Source organism: Nesoenas mayeri (assembly GCF_963082525.1).
Source record: "Nesoenas mayeri genome assembly, chromosome: 2".
Classification (NCBI taxonomy): Eukaryota; Metazoa; Chordata; class Aves; order Columbiformes; family Columbidae; genus Nesoenas; species Nesoenas mayeri.
Genome location: NC_137543.1, coordinates 88,138,329 through 88,159,180, shown reverse-complemented (window position 1 = coordinate 88,159,180; position 20,852 = coordinate 88,138,329). Strand labels below are relative to the sequence as shown.

General features: G+C 38.3%; 1 protein-coding gene across 1 annotated transcript; it reads left to right on the top strand.

Annotated features, from left to right (window-relative positions):
• Positions 1–410: 410 nt before the first annotated feature.
• VPS4B (vacuolar protein sorting 4 homolog B) lies at positions 411–19,705 on the top strand. Its single transcript, XM_080339343.1, has 11 exons — positions 411–581; positions 3,329–3,440; positions 4,732–4,882; positions 6,161–6,228; positions 9,148–9,267; positions 9,509–9,665; positions 10,864–11,012; positions 11,188–11,269; positions 13,285–13,504; positions 16,216–16,353; positions 17,991–19,705. Exons 1-11 carry the CDS (start codon positions 555–557, stop codon positions 18,090–18,092), a joined length of 1,326 nt encoding a protein of 441 aa, XP_080195469.1. The 5' UTR covers positions 411–554; the 3' UTR covers positions 18,093–19,705.
• The last annotated feature ends 1,147 nt before the right edge of the window (positions 19,706–20,852 follow it).

Here is a 20,852-nt window from a genome sequence, read left to right as displayed (position 1 = left end):
GCTCATGACTGTGTCCCAACGTGTTAAGAGCTGTTTCTGTGAATAAAACACAGCGCACTCGTGCCAGGTTACGCAAACATGGCGCCCTGTCAGCAATCAGACGCTGGGAAGCGGTGTAAGGAATGTAAGAAAATTTCTGGCACTGAGCGTGAGAGGGGAAAAAAATAATGTTACCCCAAACCCCAGCAGTGCCCTTTGAGCACTTCAGAGAAGCAATGTAAAACCAGGCCACCATTACCCAGTTAAACCCGGCCGTGCACACAGCGCGCATGCGCACAGCGCCCTGCTGCGCCGCGGCGGGGCGGGGCGGGGCGAGGCGCGTGGCGTGACGTCAGGCGAGGCGCATGGCGTGACGTCCAGCGAGGCGCGCGGGGCGGTGCCCGGAAGCGGAAGCGAGTCCGTCGGCGTTTGGGCTGCGGAAGCGGCGGGCGGAGGCCGCAGTGTCGGTTCTGAGGGGGACGGCGAAGGGAAGGGAGCGGAGCTGAGCTCAGCTCCACCGCCGGCAGCCGCGGGCCCACGCTCTCTCCTGCGGTTTCCTTCCCCCCCGCTCCGCTATGGCGAGCATCTCCAACAACCTGCAGGTAGAGCGGCACCGGCCCTGCGCGGGGCGGGGCGGAGCCGGCAGGCGGCGGCCGTCGGGGGGGTGTCCTGGGCCGGGCCTGGGGGTGGAGAGGGGACTCGGCTTGGGACTCGGGAGGTGAATTCCCGCATCCGCACTGGGCTCTTCTGACGGAGGCCCTGATTCCCTGGGGGGCGGGCAGGGAGGGGGAGCTGCCGGGCAAGCGGTCTCACCAGCCCCTCGGGACGCTGGAGCGGCGGGTCCCGGTGTCTGCCTGGACAGCGCTGTTACGTCTTGTGGTCTGAACGCGTCGTTTGGCTTAGGTTTTTTCTAAGACTCCTTGCCTGTTCCGTTTTTCTATTTGCATTAACCCTCGGTTGGGGCAGTATAATCGGTTCTATGGGCGGTTGGTGAAACAGGTTTGGAAACTACCTAAGTTAAAAATACACATTTTTCTCTATGATTGTTTTAAACTATTATCATATCTGTAAACTTATTATGGCCATGTAATGCTTGTACTGACAACGTTGGGGGAGATATCACAGAGAATAACAAGGAGAATTAAACCTGTTTAAGCTGGTCATAGAATCATTTCGGTGAGAAGAGACCTTCAGGATCATCAAGTCCAACCATAACCTAACTCTAGCACTAAACCGTGGCCCTAAGAACCTCGTCTAAACACCTTTTAAACACCTCAAGGGATGGTGACTCTACCACTTCCCTGGGCAGCCTGTTCCTAATGCCTGACAACCCCTTCCATGAAGAATTTTTTCCTAGTATCCAATCTAAACCTCCCCTGGCGCAACTGTTCTTTCTGAGGGTGATGTTCATCAAACTATCAAGCCATAGCCTGATAAATACAATTTGCCTCATGGATAGTTAGAGCGGGTCATCTATGCCCTAGTTTATACAATTTTCTAAGAAATTATATCCTGTTTGATAGCAGTGCTCTTCATCACAGTAACAGGCCAAGGTGCCTGCCGATGTAATGAAGTGTTAGGGCTGAGAATCTAATACCCAAGTAATAGTCTTCTGGGTGTTTACAAAAATAGAATATACCAAAAGCAGTCAATACATGATCTAGACATTTTTTCTATTTCAGAGGATCAGGGCCGCAACATGCTCTGTTTTCTCCAGTTCCATTTTAGCAGGTGGTCTTTGCCATTTATTCTTTGGATTTATTCTCACATGCATCACTGTCTTTGTACTGGATCCTGGAATAATTTGACTATTATATGGTAATTTAAGTCGCTAAAGGGACTTAAGAACTTTAAGAAGAAAGTAACTTCTTTTGGGGCTTAGTTTTTGCTCTTTTCCTGGATTCAAATGGTGCATAGAGAGGCCTAACAGAGCCAGCACAAGATGACGATGAGCATCAAGGAGGGGACTGCTCATTTGTACGTGGTAAACTGCTTATCAGCTCAAATCTTCTTCCAAAAAAGAAAGGCTAAGTTCTGTTTCAAAGAAACAGATGCTTAAAGTGTCCCAACACTTGCTACAACCAAGCTGTGGAGTCTGCTTTATTGGATCATTGTTTTTATAGAAAGTACTCTTTGATTTCAGGTAGATCCAGTGAGATGATCTTTGCTTCCAAGACACCAACACAAAGCAGCAGAATGGGAGATTTTGGTGTTTCTTCTCTCATACCTACGGTTTACTATCTTTGGTTTGCCTGAAATACATCAGAGTATCCAGATAATGGCAAGAGTATTTGTACTGGAATGTCTGATGAAAGCTCCTTGCTGCAGTTGAAGCTCTCCACCTTGCTCCCTGGCATTACCATAACGATCCTGAGCATACTAACAATGTTTAGGAAAAGAAATTGACATAAAGTGGAAAAGCAGGTGTGGGGCTATAGAAGATTTAGTTACTGTTGGTTAACTCTGGCTAATCAGTTGCCTTTTTTAAGCTTACATGAGCTAGTCATTCAAACTGACACTTTTAATTGTCCTGAAATGGTATAGGCATTCGAAGGAGCAAAGTGTAATAAAAAGTAATAAGCACTTAAGAGCAAAGGAGTAACAGTGATAGCAACAAATCTACAGGCCAATGTATGCAATATGATGGCTTAAATCACAGTCAGTTTTATTTGAAACTAGCTCAGCAAACATTTAAAATCCATCTATAACTTCTAGAACTTTTCTTGATGCTTATTGAGTTGGGTATGTTTTCTGTCTAGTGGGTTTTTTTCTCCCTTCCTACTGGAGTGGTAACTAGAATTTTTCACTTGAATATCAAGAACCTAAATCCTTCTGGGGAAGCCAAACAAACAGTCAGTCTTTGAAGATGTCTCCCAACATAGGGTTGGACAAGAGATAGTAGTAGTTTCAGTGCATTGTAATCATGTACTTCCTGCATTGACTCTGCTGTTGACAGGGTTTTCTGGTGTTACAACTCGGTTCGAAGTGTTTGTGTCTGCAATGAAAAAAAACTTAAAATGGATTTCCAACTCTTTCCATAATAAATGCAAGAGATCAGTAAGAAAAACTGCATAGACAAACCAGTAGTAGTTCCAACTTTGTACACAGAAGCTTATTCTTCTCACTTAGACTTTTGTGTGTGCTAGTTTCATCAGTTTGTTAATCACTGTTCATAAAAGGACAGAAATATTGTGTCATTCACCACCTAAGACTTACAATCAGTTGCCTTCAACTTTTTGGAGTAGATGTTGAAGAGCAGAAAAACTGGCCATCAAAAAACAACTTTAAAAGTCTCTTTAATCGTGCAAAATGCTTTCGCGCAGCACGTAATTATTTGCTTGTGTTACAGAAAGCAATAGACCTCGCTAACAAGGCAGCACAAGAAGATACAGCAGGAAATTATGAGGAAGCCTTCCGCTTGTACCAACATGCTGTGCAGTATTTTCTCCATGTTGTTAAATGTAAGTCTAATGTATTGGATGATTAAGTAGAGTTTAGTGGTCAAATTACCCAGAGTAATCTCTTATGTTGACATCAGTATTTAAATTTTTACTCTCATCACTTGATACTTGCTCCTTGTAGTTTGATTGAGGTCATATATTTAAGACAGGGGTTTGCTATCTCTCCTTTGAACTTTGTAGCAATGTTTCAGGCTGGCCACTGCGCGTGAAGAAATGTGACAATAAGTACAGGGATCCCTATATTTCTGTTGTGCTGAAAACCACTTGTTACGCAATAAACTTTTGTTGTATCTACGGAGTAGGTTTTTTTTCCTCCTCAACTCATGCTGCCTGCCTTTCTACAATGTCTCTGTTGGCATTTTTTGCTTAATCTCATAGTCTTGCTGTTCATCGTGGCCAAAAAAATGTATGAGATGGATTTGTATGTTGTAATTCTTCTTCAGTTCCCATATCCTCATTATTATTATTTTATGCCTTTGTTTTCCCATGTCTGTGTACCTTTTGCATCACGTCCACTGTTTGTATGCAAGGAGTGGGCTTTCTTTATGTAGGTGCAGCCATAATCTAAGTGGACTTGCTTGCCTGCCTGACATAAGTGACTTGAAAAAAACGCAACTATTTTCTTTATAGACACTTAGGATGATCTGTGTTTATCACTTTTTATCCATTTATATCTTATAAACGTTAACAGATTATCACTTTCTATGCTTTTAGCAATATTGATGCACTTCTGGAAACTTAACACATAAACCTAACATGTTAAATTTTGATTGCTGATTTGAAATACTGTAATAGTGACTAAGAAAACAGTGAGGCTGTTGAACCACACCTAACTCTTTCAGATAGTTTATATAATTTTCTTTATCATGTGAACATCTTTTACAATTAGCAGGCTATGGAAAAATAAAGTATGTTTCTAAATAAATGTTCCCCAACACACAGAGCTTCTTGATGAGCTATTTTAGAAAAGGAGTTATTAAGACAATGTATAGCTGCTTGAAAGGCTGACAGAAAAGCTTCCAGTGCCATTGTCCTTAATCCTTTACAGTCAATTTTTAAGCCAAAGCAATGTTCAAGCATGTATTGGATTTCTGGTAGGTGATGGCATCTTTCCTGTCACTTCTTTACATGGTATAGTGGAAAATAAGTAATTGAGGTGTTTGGTTATGTGGTGAGCCCTGAGAGAGATATATTGATAAGTTATAAAGGAGACAGAGATTTAGTCTTGTTTTCTGATTGATGTACATGTGTTTTGCTGTTAACAAATTATTGTTTCTCTTCAAACTCTTAGATGAAGCACAGGGTGATAAAGCAAAACAGAGCATTAGAGTGAAATGTGCAGAATACTTGGACAGAGCAGAAAAGCTGAAAGAATATCTGAAAAAGAGACAAAAAACTGCACCAAAACCAGTTAAAGAGTCTGGTCCTACTGATGGAAAAGGGTATGTTTTTGGATAAGGTAAAGCAAAATACTTCCTGAACTAAGCTTATTCAAAAATTCAGCTCTTCAAAGATCATTTTAACTAGTGTTTTTGAAATGCTTTACATGACTTACTAATCTTGAAATACAATGGGTTAATAAAACAAATAAGCAAAGAAACAAACAAACATGAATTAGCATCACAGGCATTTGTGCTTATTTGCTAAAATGTGTGAACAGTTGCACAGGAAATTCACTGAAGAATTAAAGCTGCTTCAGACTAACACATACTTATTGGATTTAATGGAAATGAGCCCGATAACCCTTAAAATTTTTCTATATGTGAATGCTTACTAACTAGAAAATAAATTCAGACTGATGATTACTGTGGCCCAAGTTTGATCTGTCTCACACTTGGTGAGAGGTGCAAAGCTCTATGCAGGATGAAGTTCTGTAAGATGGACTGAATTGCTCTGATGCCTTGCTGCTGCCTAGTCTCTCCACTGCTTTCTTTTTATTGGTTTTCTTTTTCATTTTGCATTTTGGAGAGCTGAACAAGAAGTGCCTCTTTTGCATTTGCTACTACCTTTATTGGGATAGGAGAAAGGAAGGGTTCAGGATGATACCTTCTGTTGGGATAGCTCTTTTTTAGCAGTCCTGAACAGCTAGAGTTGCTCAGTTGTCTCTTGAAACTTCACATGATTTTTTGGTCTCCTTTGTTGTCTACTCATCTCATCAGTTTTATTTTTGGAGCTGTACTGTGTTCTGCTTGTTTATAATAGAAGGAGTTGGTGATATCACAGAGGCAACCTGCATTTTCATGACCTTCACCCCAATTGTTTACTAACTCTTTTTTTTCCTTCTTTAACTTCCACTTTCCTGTGCTCTGACAAGAGGAGGGTGTAGAGTTTCACAGTAGTAAATGACAGTGACCATGTCCTGTTGCAGCTCCAGATAGGGAATAAGTGCCAGTGTCTACAAATAAACTGTTTTAGTGCTTCCCTGTTGCTCAGTACAAGGGCTTTTGTTTCGTACAGCTGGCTCAAAGCATGTAGAAGTGTGTGAATAGAGCTCAGACCCATAAGAGGAAGTTGAGATGCTGACGAGACTGAATTAGAAAGAATGTCACGTAGAAAAGCAGGAGTACAATGTTGTAAACTTGTAGAGATCTGAAAGCATCTCAAGGTTTCTTTCATTCCTCAGACTGGTGTTTTTTCTGCTTTTTGCTTTCTGATTTTTATTCTAAGACAGCAGTCTCTTTAATTGTATTTCAACATTTTTTTTCTTGTTTCCAAATTAGGAATGACAGTGATGGTGAAGAAGAGTCAGAGGATCCTGAAAAAAAGAAGCTACAGAATCAACTTCAAGGTAATTTTGAAGCATCTTTTTCTTTAAATAGGTGTGGCTTCAGTCAGGCAAATTCCTGTACTTTTGCAATTGAAATGTTATGGATTCACTTACTGTCTGTAAGTTACTCAACTACTAGTATGTACTCTTCACATACGCAAGCATGGTCTTTATGGAAGTATGGGTTTGTATGCCATGAAGTTATACAGTGACTATGTTGAAATTTATCTCGTGTACCCTATGCTTCATGTTAAAATTGTACCATTTATCAGGACAGCATTTTCCAAAGGTAAAAGTTGCAAGATCCCAGGTAGCTATTGGCTAGACTGAATCAGTATTTTTGTACTCTTAAGTGTATTAGATTGTTGCCTGAGGTACCAGACATCATACAAATGCTTAGTGTAAGCAGGATTATTTTCACCAAAAATCTTGTGATCAAGTGTAGGAATTGCGAATATGGATTCTTACTTGTTTATATAGTAATGGGCACCATTTTTTCATATGTGGTGATGATGCTCTCCCAGTTGAGTAAGATAATAGTCTGGGTTTTTGAACTCAAATGCCGAATATGTGATGCAATGTATAGCACCTACCAGTAAGTTTTGTGCACAGTAAAACAAGAGGGTTTGCTTGATATTTATTACCATTTAATGGTGAAGAATTGTTAAGGTCTTCCCTGCCAGAAGGTGCTTATGTATCTGAAGGAACTTCATTGTTCTCCCCTTGTTTTTCAGCGTAACAAAGATTGAATGTATTTACCACATTTCTGATTGTGTAATTTCAGGAGCTATTGTACCATATTTGGAAACTGCGCCATCCTTTTTCTACTGCTCTACATGTTTATTTAATCCTATGCACAGTTCTGTGGAACAATTTTCTGTATTTTAAAATAACAGAAAAATGATGAGCATTGAACTCTTTTCCTATCTCTCACTCTTCATTTCTTCCCACATGAATCTGAACTTCAGTTCTTACTTCAAGAAACCATTTCTTGCACCCACCACTTCTTTGATACTTTCTATAAAATCACAGCATTCTTGCTTATATATTTGATTGCTTGGAAGTCTGAGGTGAGAGATTCTTGGTACCTTTAACCTTAACACAGGAGTCTGTTATTCAGATAATACAAGCTCTGGGCAGTCTTCAAATTACTCATCTTCATTTTGCTTCACACAACAGCCACAGAAATTTTTCATGTTTGATTTTGCTGCCTTATTACTCTTAGCTGACTTTGCCTTATAGAATTTTCCCAAATCTGTGGGTATTTATCAAGATTTTAATTATAATGGCAACTTGGCGTATTGTGGGAGAAGTGACTGGATAGTAGTTGTGGGTCTATTGCCATGTACTCTTGTTTAGAATTTTAAAGGCCTTTGGCACTTTATTGCTTAATCTTCCAGCTATTAACATACACCTACAAAATTAGGAACCTTGCAATTCCAGTTCTATTTGTCTCCGGGTACAGGTGATCTCTTACACTGCAGTAATTTCAGTTACCATGGTATGTCTGGTGCAGTTAACTCTGGTATTTCAACTTTGAAATTATCTCCTGTTCCTATGTGAACTGTTACCTGTTCTGCTGATTATTTTAGTGATGGAGCACATAGTTCTGTTTACTTTAAGAAAATCCGAGATGTAATCAACGTGCCGAAGGAATTAAATGCATTGGAAGTGGGTGGTTGAATTAATTCCAGTATATAGATTGCAAGCTAAGAGAGTTGGCAATTAACCTCCTCTGTAACATTTTAAACATTTTTAACAATATGATGTTGCTTTTGGACTCTAAATTCCATTTTTTTTAACAATTGCAATTGTAAACAGAAATTGTTCATTTCAATCTGGTGGAAAATGAATGCAGCAAAAGAAAAAATCTCAAAGGAAGTACTTAAAAAGGAAGCATTATTTGCTTTATTCGTTAGGCAGCGAGTAACAGTACATTTTCAATCCTGTAAAAGGAAAAAAAGCCTGAAATTATGTCAGAGCTCTGAAGGCATAAGGTGAAAGTGTCAAGAAAATAGCTGGTGAGAGCCAATTGTGAAGTTATGGAAAACCCCTTGTAGAGAAATAGGGCAACTGAAACTTTGTGTGTTTGAGTATTTAGGTAAGCATTGGATTGGCTGACATTTGTTCACCTGAGAAAATTTCTCTTACCTTTTGAATTTGCCTTGGCTAGGATTATGAGATCTAATGTTCAGTCACCAGCTCAGATCCAGTTTGTTCCATTTAAAAGTAGTCAACAAATAATTTTTAGCATGTCAGACTAAGCAATCGGAAGTCTGAAGAGAAAGCTAAATTACAGCTTGGTTGGTGAAAATCAAGCTGAACTTCTTGATTGAGCAAAACGAGACTTGGTGTGATAAACTTTGAGGGATCATGGCTTGGCTAAGAACATACTTCTGCAGCTAAGCAGGCTCCATATAACTTTTCTGATAGTTTCAGCCCTAGTTCTCAAAGCTTTTTGGCATTAGAAGGTCTCATTGTTTGCTGCATATCTGGAGATACCAAACAAATTACTTCATCTACTGGTAAATCTTCTAAGTCCTGGGCTAGTGCAGCTACATTTGAATTCTTCAAGAAGTACAATGGTGGTTTGGTGAGGACATGGTGCCTGGGTACCTATTAGTGAAGGTACTCATCTGTGACTACTAAATGCACATTTGCTGGTGAGTTATGGACTAGCTTTGACGACTGCAGGAGTATAATGGTTAAGTATTCTGGTTACCTATGGTTTCTTGTGGTACAACAATGTGACAGGTTTCTGTAGCAATAACATCAATTTAACTAACAGTATTTGGTGTTTGTATCTACTTAGAAATGCCTCTGTTTTATTCAGTATGGACATGCACATAGATCTCTTAACTATTTCTTTTTTTCCAAAATGGAATTTATTGAAGTTGTGAAAAGATGTGCAACTCTAATTTATACCATATTTTCTTAAAGGAGCAATTGTTATGGAGCGACCAAATGTCAAATGGAGTGATGTTGCTGGTCTCGAAGGTGCCAAAGAAGCACTTAAAGAAGCAGTCATCTTGCCTATTAAGTTTCCACACCTGTTTACAGGTAAGAATTACAGCATTTATTTGGTTTTGACCAGTCAGGACCAGCGCTGAGGTCTGAGGAAAGTGTTATGCCAGTGTGTCAGAGACTTAAGCTGAGCTCTTAACAAAAAGATTGTGATCCATCTGACAGAAGTTTCATGGGTAGATGTGGAAAACCTCTGAGTAAATTAGGGGGACATCATCAGAAAAATAGGTTCAGTCTTTCTACTCTATTTTGAAGACCGCTGTTTTCTCTCTTGCAGGAAAGAGAACACCCTGGAGAGGGATTCTCCTGTTTGGACCACCAGGAACAGGAAAGTCTTATTTAGCAAAAGCTGTGGCAACAGAAGCAAACAACTCTACCTTCTTCTCTGTATCTTCCTCTGACCTTGTCTCAAAGTGGTTGGGTGAAAGTGAAAAGTAAGTTAGAGTTGTCAGAGGTCCAGGAAAACATTGGCAAGAAGAAATTAATATAGATAAGTTGCTGTAAAGAAAATTAATTTTAGGGGAGGGTTGTGTCTTTTTAAAAACAACCTTCAGGTGTTTCTATACTTCATGCTGCAGTGCCATGCGAAGATATCATTATGTACTGCCTTTTGTGCTGATGCAGATGGACCTCTCTCCAGTACTCAAGATAGTTAAAAAAAAATAGCTCAGAAAGGCTTTGGGAACACCATGGAGCTCATCCCCTTCTAAATTCAGCTGTGATTGCACACTGCATTGGTCTGAAGTGTTGGGGTACTTTGCCTCTTGGCATCTCCTCACTCATCTGTCCCAGCAGCTCTGCTGCTACCATGTGGCATTTCTTTATCCATACAGAGGTGTTTTTTCTTTATCCTGATTTGAAATAAAATCTGGGATACATAAGAGACTTCCAGAAATAGGTTGAAGGAGAGAAGATTTTGTTGTTCCCCATGCTAACTCTTTGTTTGTTACTATGTGATATTTGTAGAAGACCAGGAAGCCTGAAGTGACATGTTGGCTGAAGTCTAGAAGTGCAGGCATCTGTCCATCTAGGCTTCCAATGAAGATTTTCTGAATTAAGAAAAAGCTCTGGGTTGTTGGTACAGAAAAGACTTTGATGATGAGGATACTTGTCGAAACCATGCTTTAATAGTTTGAAGTGTGGGTCAACTGAGCAACACTATTTAAAGTTGATAGGATGAAAAAGAAAGGCCCTTAGACAGTGTTTGAACTGGGACTTTTTTCCCAAAAGCTGGGAACCTTAAGCTGCTTTTCTTCTGTTGCGAAAGGAATAAAGAACTTGAGTCCAGCTTGGCTTTTTTTCTATTTGACTTCATTTGAGACTATTGCCTGAGATTTAGTGCTGGTAATGTGAAGAATTTCCCAGCATGTTCCTGTTTATTTTCCTTTTTAGCTTAGTAAAATGTGTTAATAAGATACAGCTAAGTTTTGGGTTTGTTTTTTCAAATCAACTTTTCTTGTCATATAAAAAGTATTTAGTAAAGTTGTATAATGTAGATGTATGTGTTATTTCTTACAAAGTCTCTAGAATTAATCTGATTAAGTTAAGAGGAAGTGGCTGTATCATAATCTTAAATTATGTGTTTATATTTGTGTAATCATTAAGATAACTGAATCTGTTTCCTTTTTTAAGATTAGTGAAAAACTTGTTCCAGCTTGCCAGAGAAAACAAGCCTTCTATTATCTTCATTGATGAGATAGATTCCCTCTGTGGGTCAAGAAGTGAAAATGAAAGTGAGGCTGCTAGACGGATAAAAACAGAGTTTCTAGTCCAGATGCAAGGTAAGTTTATTTGGTTTTCAGAGTCAGTCAAAGGAATTAAGATAAGTATTTTAAGTATAGCTTGCATGAGAACACTAAAAAGATCTGCAGTTCCACTGTGTTAAATTTTGATGACATTTTAGAACACTGTCCTGTTTATCATCTAAACAATGAAATTATTTCTTCCCTGATATAGGGGTTGGTGTTGACAATGAAGGAATCTTGGTGTTAGGCGCGACAAACATACCCTGGGTTTTGGATTCAGCTATCAGGAGAAGGTACGATGGCGTTTTTTTCATGGTATGAAATTCGCAACTGTTGTGAGGGTTTGGTCTGAGACTACCTGAGGCAGTAATCTAGCTCAAGTTTTCAGACATGGCTAATGTTCTACAACTCAGTTCCATGAGGTGGACTGAGCTAAACAAATGGCCTCTTGCCCCTTCAAAGAGGTAGGTTCTTCACTCTTACACTAGCCCTGTATTTTCTTTGATCTGTTGGTTAGCTGATTGTGCTTGAGCAAGCAGAAAACTATCCTGTTTCCTTGTTGGTTGGTTTTCTGGCGGTCTTGGGTGACAAGTTACAAAATATGCACCTCAGAAGGGTAAGAGGGGGTAGAGCTTTCCTTTTCAGCTGTTATCAAACTGTTGAATACCTTGAGATATTTCAGGGATTAACCTTACGTTGCAGAGAAACACTGTGTTTTTCTAATAGTCAGGCATAATTTGTCAACTTTTAGTGCATGTTTTCATGCTTTTTTATAGATAAAAAGGCTTCAATACAGGTATCTGATTAGCTGGATCATTCTTTGAGCTGCAGAGCAACAGAGGACAAATACAGCTATGTGATGTCTAATTATGTTGTGATGAGGACGCAGCCTGCATAATGGCCATTTTTGTAGGCTGAAGAAACACCTCTTTTGTGTGACTGTCACTGGCTTTTATCTACTTAATTCAAGCTCGCCATACTTTAGGGGTTGGACCAGGTCATCTCCAGCGGCTGTTTCCAACCTGTATGACTATAGTTTTGTGTGAGACAGATTTAGAGGTGAACATGTTGCTTAAAATTTGAAGTCATTCTTGAAATTCCAGTTCTGGGGTCCACAGTACAAGACAGATATGAACCTGATAGAGTAGGTCCAGAAGGAGACCATGAAAATGGATCAGAGAGCTGGAACACCTGTGAAGAAAGGCTGAGGAAGCTGGCGTTGTTCAGCCTGGAGAAGAGAAAGCTCCAGGGAGACTTTATTGCAGCCTGTCAATATATAAAGCAGGTTTATAAGAAAGATGGATAGATGTTTTTGTTTTGTTTGTTTTTTACCAAGGCCAGTAGTGACAGGACAAGAGGCAATAGTTTTAAACTGAAAAAGGGTAAGTTTAGGTTGGCCATAAGGAAGAAATATTTTACAATGAAGGTGCTGAGACAGTGGAACAGGTTACCCAGCAAAGCTGTGGATGTCCCATCATTGGAAGTGTTCAAGGCCAGGCTGGATGGGGCTTTGAGCATCCTGATCTAGTTCAAGATGTCCCTGCACACAGCAGGGGGCTTGGACTAGGTGACCTTTGAAGGTCCCTTCCAACCCAAACTATTCTACGATTCTCTGCAGTGTGAAAAAGTAGTTCTTTAACTCTTGTCCATAAGACATAAAGGAACTTGTACAACAATGCCAGTAATCAAATTAATTTTTCATGGGTTTGGCCCACTTTGTCATGTGTGCCAAGTTAATTGTGTTCTACAGAATTTGGACTTGCTCTTATTTTGTTGGTGGGAGGTAATCCCCATGGTGAGAACAGATGCTGCTCCAAAGGAAGAACTGTACTTACCAACATTTTCTTCTGACAACTGTATTGGGAATGACTTCGAATTTGCTTCCAACTGTGAAGTTTAATTTAGTTGAAGACAGCAGAAGGCGGTTATGTTAGCTTGTAATCAGGCAGTTGAGTGTGCGAATTGTTCAGATATATTTTCAAGACTTTTTCCCATCATTTTTTTCTTTTAAACCACAAACTCTGCTGAAGAGTATCTGGAAGAACTCCAGTCTGAAGAGAAAATCTTTATTATGAAAAAGAAGTAAATGTTATATTCTGGATGCTAGCTTATGCTAGCTATGATATTATTTATGAGAATGGCTTGTTGAATATTTGCTTTAGATTTTTGAGGTTTATAATACTGAAACTGTTTCTTTCTAATATTGTTAGGAAAGAACTACATACTTATTTGCATAAGCTTCTTTCCACTGTGCACCTGCACAAGCTAGCATCTGTGTAATGTTTTGCTTTCTCTTTTTTTAAACTAGGTTTGAGAAGCGTATTTATATTCCTTTACCTGAAGACCATGCCAGGGCTGCAATGTTCAAGCTTCACCTTGGTTCAACTCCAAATCTCCTAACAGAATCAGATTATCGAGAGCTTGGAAAGAGAACTGATGGCTATTCCGGTGCAGATATAAGTATCATTGTACGTGATGCGCTGATGCAGCCTGTAAGAAAAGTGCAATCAGCTACTCACTTTAAAAAAGTAAGTAGAAATCAGAAATTTTTCAAGTTACTTCATCTCTGAGAACTATCTTTATTTGAAAATGCCTTGCAAGTAAACTGAATTTGGTTTTAGGTAATACTGCATGTTATGAATGTTCTTTTTATCTGCTGGGGGACAACTTGGGAATTCCCTCTCTTTTATTTCCTTCTTCTTCCTCCATCCCTCCCCAGTCCTGCTATAAGTGTGGTGAGGCTTCTTTCTGGTTATCCATGCTGTGTAATCCAAGATTTAATGACTCTTCATGACTCTAGGTAGTATTAAAAGCATTCAGTTCGCAGTTTGACTTAAATAGGAATGTTACAGAGGTTCTCATTTTCTGTATCAAGTTACTTGGTGCTTCATGTTTTTCTAGCATGTTTAAATTTATTACTTATCCATATGGATTTTAATTAAGCACATTCTGCTTACTTGGCATACTTTTCAAACTGAAAAATTAAGGTTCTTGTAAAGTTCTGGTAAAAACATTGAATCAATGCTACTTGCAACAGTAGTAAAGAAGCAAGGCAACTGAGTTTTATTTTTTGGGGCAGCATGCATCATCCTGTGAATTCTGCTGCAATGTGAATACTAGTTTACCGTTACTTAAGTGCACTCTAAAGAGACTTTTGAAACTATATTGTTTGGCTTATCTTGCAGTTACCTCTACGTACTATGTGCTGACTTAAACATTTATTTGGAGTGTTTGGATCTCAAAAACTTTATTTGACAAAGAACCAACTAGAGTCCTTTAGCACCAATCTATATCCATTAAATCTGGGAAGACGTGTTTTCCCCTGGAGAATTTGCACATATGAGTCATGTTCAGTCAAATTAATTGTTCTCTATAAACCCTTAAGCTCTTAAATTGAAAAAAAAGAAGTGTGATAATGTCATCAGTGATACAAACAGAGCTTCAAATACATACAATATGTATCAGTTAAATAAAACTATATTTTTTCCTGTGTAGTAGGTTTTTTTAGACCAGACCCTAAAGGGCCCTAAACCAAACAGCTACAGTTATTTTGAATTGAAGATTGGTTTCTTTTCTCCATGTACTTTCTTCCAAGGAACACATACAGTTTAAGATTCAAAGAGGAAGGAACACTTAAATCCATTATGGTCCAGAATGTGGGAGGACTATTTAAGTTTCCAGATTCTGCATTAAGGAAACCTTTGCCAACTTTGTAGTTATTAAAATAGACCTGCAGCCTGTCTTTTGAGGGGGAAATCCACACTGCCACCATGATGGAAACAAAAAAAAAACAACAGCATTTTAAAGGGTTTTTGAGGAGCTTTTCACAGTTAAAAAACACAATGAGTATTTTAAAACACTTTAAGTTTCTTCTGGGGGCAACTCAGCAGTAACACTGTGATGTAAACTGTATTTGTTTAAAAATAAGCAGCTGTTTTGATATATCAAGGACTTTCTAGATGCTTGCTGCCCTTAAGCAGTGATTGCCTGAAGTATTTATCCACTGTTGACTTTAAATGACAATGACATTTCTGGGTAAAGGCTGTTACCTTTTAGCCTTTTGTTCAAATTTGGAAGAATCTGAGGAATGTCTGACTGCTGTGGAGCAATGAAATAACCTCAGTTATCACAGTTTGCAGAGCAACCCAGAAGCAATTCTTACCTCTTATCTCCTTTTGTCCAAAAAAAAAAAAAAAGGATGGGGAAAAAAACCCACAACTACAGTACTTTGAGGGCTCTGACATAAGTCAAGTTGATTCCACCTGTGTTTTTTAGTACTTTCTTTGGATGTGATTTCCTGTTTTTATAAGCAAAATCTTAACTTTATGAATTATTTTAATCGTAACACACAACCTGCCCCAGCTAAATAGTGCTTTCCTCAGTTTATTACTAATTCATTGTAAACTATTCCTTGCTCTCTATCATAATGCAGGTTTGTCAGGGTGCGTTTTGAACATTACAATATGCATTGTTCAGCATTGTGCTTGAAATGCAGTTTAGAATAGCAAATCCAGTTCTGTGCTGTTAAAAATAGCCAGTTACTGTGTTGTCTTTCAATCTTTGCATATGGTTTGAGTTCCCACGGATGTGTGATGCTTCAGGTCATGATGAAAGAAAATAAAAGTGTGGATCCCAGATAATGTGTTGCAGAAAGGGAAGAGGCACCTGGTGCCGCTTTTTTGGGTCTTCCCTTGTGTGTCTGGAAAAATAAAAAAGGGTGGTTTCTGTTCTGCCACTAGATGGCCCTGTTTTCTACTGAGTGCTGCTGTGGTGGCATCAGAAAAGGTGCTCAGAACTTTGTAGTGCAGCGTGTCAAAGACTGAAAATCCAACTCTGGCTTCCTGACTTGAGGGGCTAAAGGATAATTACTAAAAAGTGTTTAGGAGGCTGTTAACCACTGATAAATGAACTCACAAAGTGTCCAGGGACTAGGAAGAGTGGTCTTCTCCAACTACGTTTCCTGGCTTGCTGTTTTTCCGGAGAAATACTCAACTTAAGGAAGAAGTGGCTCCTAGGATTTGATCTTATGTGAATTTCAGTATCTGGCTACAGCTGCATGTTTTCAAAGTGAATGATGCCAGTGCTTTTATACCCTTTCTCTTCACAGGACATGTCTTTTCAGTGGGTGGGACATCTGCTGAAAACGAAGGAATGTTTTTGCTCTAAAGATGCTGTTCCACTTCTGGGTTTTGTCCTTAAAATTATAACTCCTATAAACTGAGTATTTTCTTATTTTTAGGTAAAAGGACCATCATTGTCTAATCCAAATATCATGGTAGATTTGTTCACGCCTTGCTCTCCAGGTGATCCTGAAGCCATAGAAATGACATGGATGGAGGTTCCAGGTGATAAATTACTGGAGCCTCAGGTTTCCATGGTAGGTATGCTTTTGTAGCATTTCTTTCTTGTTTTGCAGAACTCTGAAGAGACTTACAGGTAAAGACTCTTTCGAATGGTAATGCAAGGCAATTGGATGAGTTGGTTGTTTTCAGAAATGCTGGACATATCAGATGACACTTGAATTCACAACATAAAATGCTACAGTACAGCATGCTTGTGAAAAAGCCAGTGCTCTATCCCTGATAAGCATTTCTTTCTTATTGTTCTTGTCTCCTGGCATGCAGCTGCTGTCCTTCATCCATAGACAGCATCTGGCTCTTCCACTGTTCTTCCACTTGTCTTCTATTCTTTTAAAACCTTTGGAATCCTTGCCCCAAGATATACTTCCCTCCCACCACTCTGTAGCATTAATATTGATACCGGGAAATGGGAAGTAATATTCAGTGTAAATTGGGAAGTGGTCTGCTGTAGGCAAATATTGTCCATGAAATCAATACAGGCATAAACAATAAAATGTAAAAAGATGGTGGATGTAACAGTAGTCTTGGTTAAATTTAATCACAGGTGATACAGCAATTTATCTGTTTTCTTTGTCCGTGTTAAAATATTGGCTTTGGTCTAGAGAATAAAATACAGAATTTTAAGACGAATTAAAATTTTAATTTACTGTTTAAAAAATGCTGTACACTCATTCTGTATTTTTCCCCAAGAGCAACAAAAGAAGATTCTGAATTTAAGTACAATGCTTGAGGGAAAGCTGTGCTGCTGTCACTTCTTATGTGTAAACAGTCCTGTAATGAATGCAAGAAAATACTTTTCTGGGCATAATTACATACTGAGGAAGGACAAAAGGATGTATGCAGGTGTAAGCCTGCCCTAAAACTTCCACTGACATGGTCTAAGCAGATTCTTAATCCGTCTTTCCTGGAATAAAACATAACAATTCCTGTGTGCTAGTAATAGTACCTGGGCTCTGATGCAATGTAGTTGCATAGGCAGTTATTTCAGTGTCCAAAGTTAGTTCTTGTACTTAAAAAGAGCAGGTTTTAATTCTTTCTAAGGGGGGTATCTCTAGTCTGATGAGACAAATATCAAGTCTAGAAAATAATGATGTTAACATTTGGGTTTATCTGTAATTTTATAGTAATATGCGGTGTTAGGCATCTACTTGTTTCAGTTGCTTTTGGCTACAACTTGGTTTGTTTTCTTGCTCCTTTTTATTCATGGGGTGGTTTAACTGCTGCTTTCAACTCCACAGACCTGTGATTTTTCTGAACTCCATTTTCTGGTGTCCAAATATTTATCTAGAAAATTGACTGAATTGAAGAGACAGAAATCACCAGTCGTGAATAGTAAAACTTTGCTAGAGATGAATCACAAACTATTGTTCTATGTTGCTGGACTATGAAGAGCACATGGGAACTTCTGATTATGTTCCACTTTAAACTGCTGTAGTTAAAGATGGGATGGAAAATAGTAACTGACGGGAAAAGAAAAAAAAAAAGGAAGTTTAAGCTTAATTAAAGTTTTGTGTAAATAGGAGTTCCTATGGTCATGTTGTTTTAATAGGCTTTTTAATGCATATTTGTCTTGGCAACAAGATTGTTAGCAGTAGTATTATACTTGTTTCTGAAAACACTTGTTTTCTTCTTTTTTTCCTTTTTTCCCCAACAGGCCGATATGCTACGGTCACTATCAAGTACAAAACCAACAGTTAATGAACAGGACCTGGAGAAGTTAAAGAAGTTTACAGAAGACTTTGGTCAGGAAGGCTAAACCAAAGATATATGTGGCGCATTAGAACTTTTCTTGCTTTCTTAAGTATTCTTGTCTCTTTATTGATGGCACTTCAAATAAATGCCAATAAAATCACTCCTTTCTTACTTTGCAGAAAGGAACAGAAGATACCTTTGCAAAGCCCCTTAAGCTTTTGTATTGTATTGTTTTCCTCAGATGTCTATTAAATGTCTTCTATTGAAAAAATAATAGGAAAATACAATTTTAGGGTGAGACACAAAGTGATGTGGTAACGTCTGTTAAATACTAGAAAACTTCAAATTATTAGTTCAGTTTTAGGTGTTATATTAGAGCCGGGTACAAGTGAGTTTTAAACTCCCAGTAGCCTCAAAAAAATGCTTTTTTGAGGAGTGGAAGAGAATATATTTGTCGGGTGTTTTTAGTGTCAGTCAGCCTCCATATTAATTGTTCTCATTTTATTCAGAAAAAATGCAACAAAATTTGCTAATCAAGCATACTGCAAGTGTGGGTTTGCTATTAAAGAAAGAAAGAAAACTCTGAGGATAAGCCTACATGGGCCAGTACTTTGTTTAAATACTGATGAAACTGGTATTTGGCTTTTTCTGCTATGCTGTGTTAAAATTTTGCCTTAAACAGCAAGCTTTTAACCCTTTACTAGCTGATGCACACGTGTCGCTATGCAATTGAGCAAAGGTTTGTTAAATACAAGTATCTCTGAAGGTTTTTTGCTGGTTCTTCTTGTTTCTTTTAAATTTGCATTTACTTTCTGCAGGAGTTTAACTAAATATAGAAAAAAACGTTAGTAATGTTCTGTTAGATTCCACATGTCAAGGCTGGCAAGGTAGTCTATGGAGAATGTATGGGAGGTGTTTTAAGAAATGAACTTTCACATGTGAGGAGAGTATAACATGTTTTAGCCACAGACTTCCCAGTGATTAATTAACTCAGAACCCCACTGATAACAACTGCATATAGGTTACATCAATTTAGTGCTTAAACTTGGGGAGAAGGCTGACAGTTTAGCACAGAAGTACCCTGTTTCCCCGAAAATAAGACAGGGTCTTATATTAATTTTTGCTTCAAAAGATGCTTACTTTTTTACATGTGTAGCTGCCTGGACACTATTTAAATTGACTTTTTAATGAACTGTAACTAGGGCTTATTTTTGGAGTAGGGCTTATATTTCGAGCATCCTGAAAAATCATGCTAGGGCTTATTTTCGGGGTAGGTCTTATTTCTGGGGAAACAGAGTAGCACTTCCATTTATCTTCTTCTGAAGAACAACAGATTGAGATGTGCCTGAATGTAACTTGCAACACTACAGTGTCAGCGTTGAGTTTGTGCCTTGTAAGTTTGCACTGGCTGTAGATAGAAAACATCATTAGGAAACCTAGAATACTTCATGTTCCATTATCGTTGTACAACTCTATCCTGCATATGCTTTGTTTAACTTGCATTAAAAGAAATTTGCACATTTTGTGTGTGTATGTTATATGTACATATGCACATATATAATCATCCTTTAATGGGGTTCAGTTTCCTTTATGTACATATTTTGTGTACTTTATAAATCATAGGATGGGTGAAATTTGCTGTACTTAAATGAAGTAAAATGTTATAGTACAACATCAGCTATGTTCTTTGAGTATTTCTTCAGTGTTATGTTCAAGAATTTACTGCTTGATTTTTTTTTTAAATTTTTTTTTTTTACTTTGGTTTCTAGTTGAACAGCAAAACAAAATATTTAGTTAGAGGTTCTTTATCTGCAAGGTGCTGAGCTTTTGTTTACTAACATGATGAAACATTCTTTCCAAAATCATTCAGTTACACACAGCTTTACCTTTGTCTTACATTGGAACGTGTAAATGTGAATCAGTGGACTGCAACTCTTTTTGTGGACCTTTGTGGGGGCCAAGGAGGTACAGAAATTCCAGTTTAGGTGCAGGCAACTATGGTTAGTAAATTTAATCCTCATTGCAACAGGATTGCTTTTTCTTCGTTGTCTCTCGTTAATGCTCAGAAGTGAGCCACATAACTGGCAGGGCTTTATTTCAGAGGTTAAAAGCTACTCTCTGAAATACTTGTCTCGTGACCTCTTTAGAATGAGAGTCCTTACTGCAATCTTAAAATTCTCAGGAACCTGGTTTTTTTGTGGTATTGGTTTCCATAAGCTTAACTGTAATCCTTTAATGTAGAAGAAAAGTATACTGTATGTTTTAAATTTACATCTTCCTGCTTGATCAGTTGTGGGATGACACCTGTAACAGAAGCATTAATGTTTGATGTTTAAAGTTGTTTTTAGAAATATATTCCAAATAAACATTGCTGCTTAAGACTGCAGCTACAAGAGCAACTTTTTGGTTTGCTGTCTTTGTAAAATGGGAATCAATTAATATATATCACAGAGCTTCCTAGCTAAGTTATCCCAGAACAGATGATAGCCAAATGCGGGGGTGAGGGAGCTGTGAAATCACTTCTAGTTTTCAGTGTTAATTGAGAATATTCTAAATTAAGGGTCATATTTGCTTTACATAATCGAAAAACTTTGTAAATACCAGATAAATTAGTTATGCATTTTTCATAAGGTCTGGTGGATGACTCATCTTTGGCTAATTAGCTTACCATTTTTTTTCCTGACTTCTGGTGTTATTGCTTATACTCTGACTGCAATATAAAAAAATGTCATTTTTTTCCTTCCCGTGGGTAGTTTTTTCAATTAAGTTAGTTGTATATATGCTTGTTATGTTTTTCACAGATGGTTTCTTCACACTGACATTA

What these genes read in the sequence shown, in the direction of transcription:
- VPS4B (XM_080339343.1), top strand. Translation starts at nt 555, where the DNA reads ATGGCGAGCATCTCCAACAACCTGCAG. An exon ending in GGTCCTACTGATGGAAAAGG is followed by an intron (nt 4,883 to 6,160) that starts GTATGTTTTTGG and finishes TTTCCAAATTAG; the next exon opens with GAATGACAGTGATGGTGAAG. An exon ending in CAGCTACTCACTTTAAAAAA is followed by an intron (nt 13,505 to 16,215) that starts GTAAGTAGAAAT and finishes TCTTATTTTTAG; the next exon opens with GTAAAAGGACCATCATTGTC.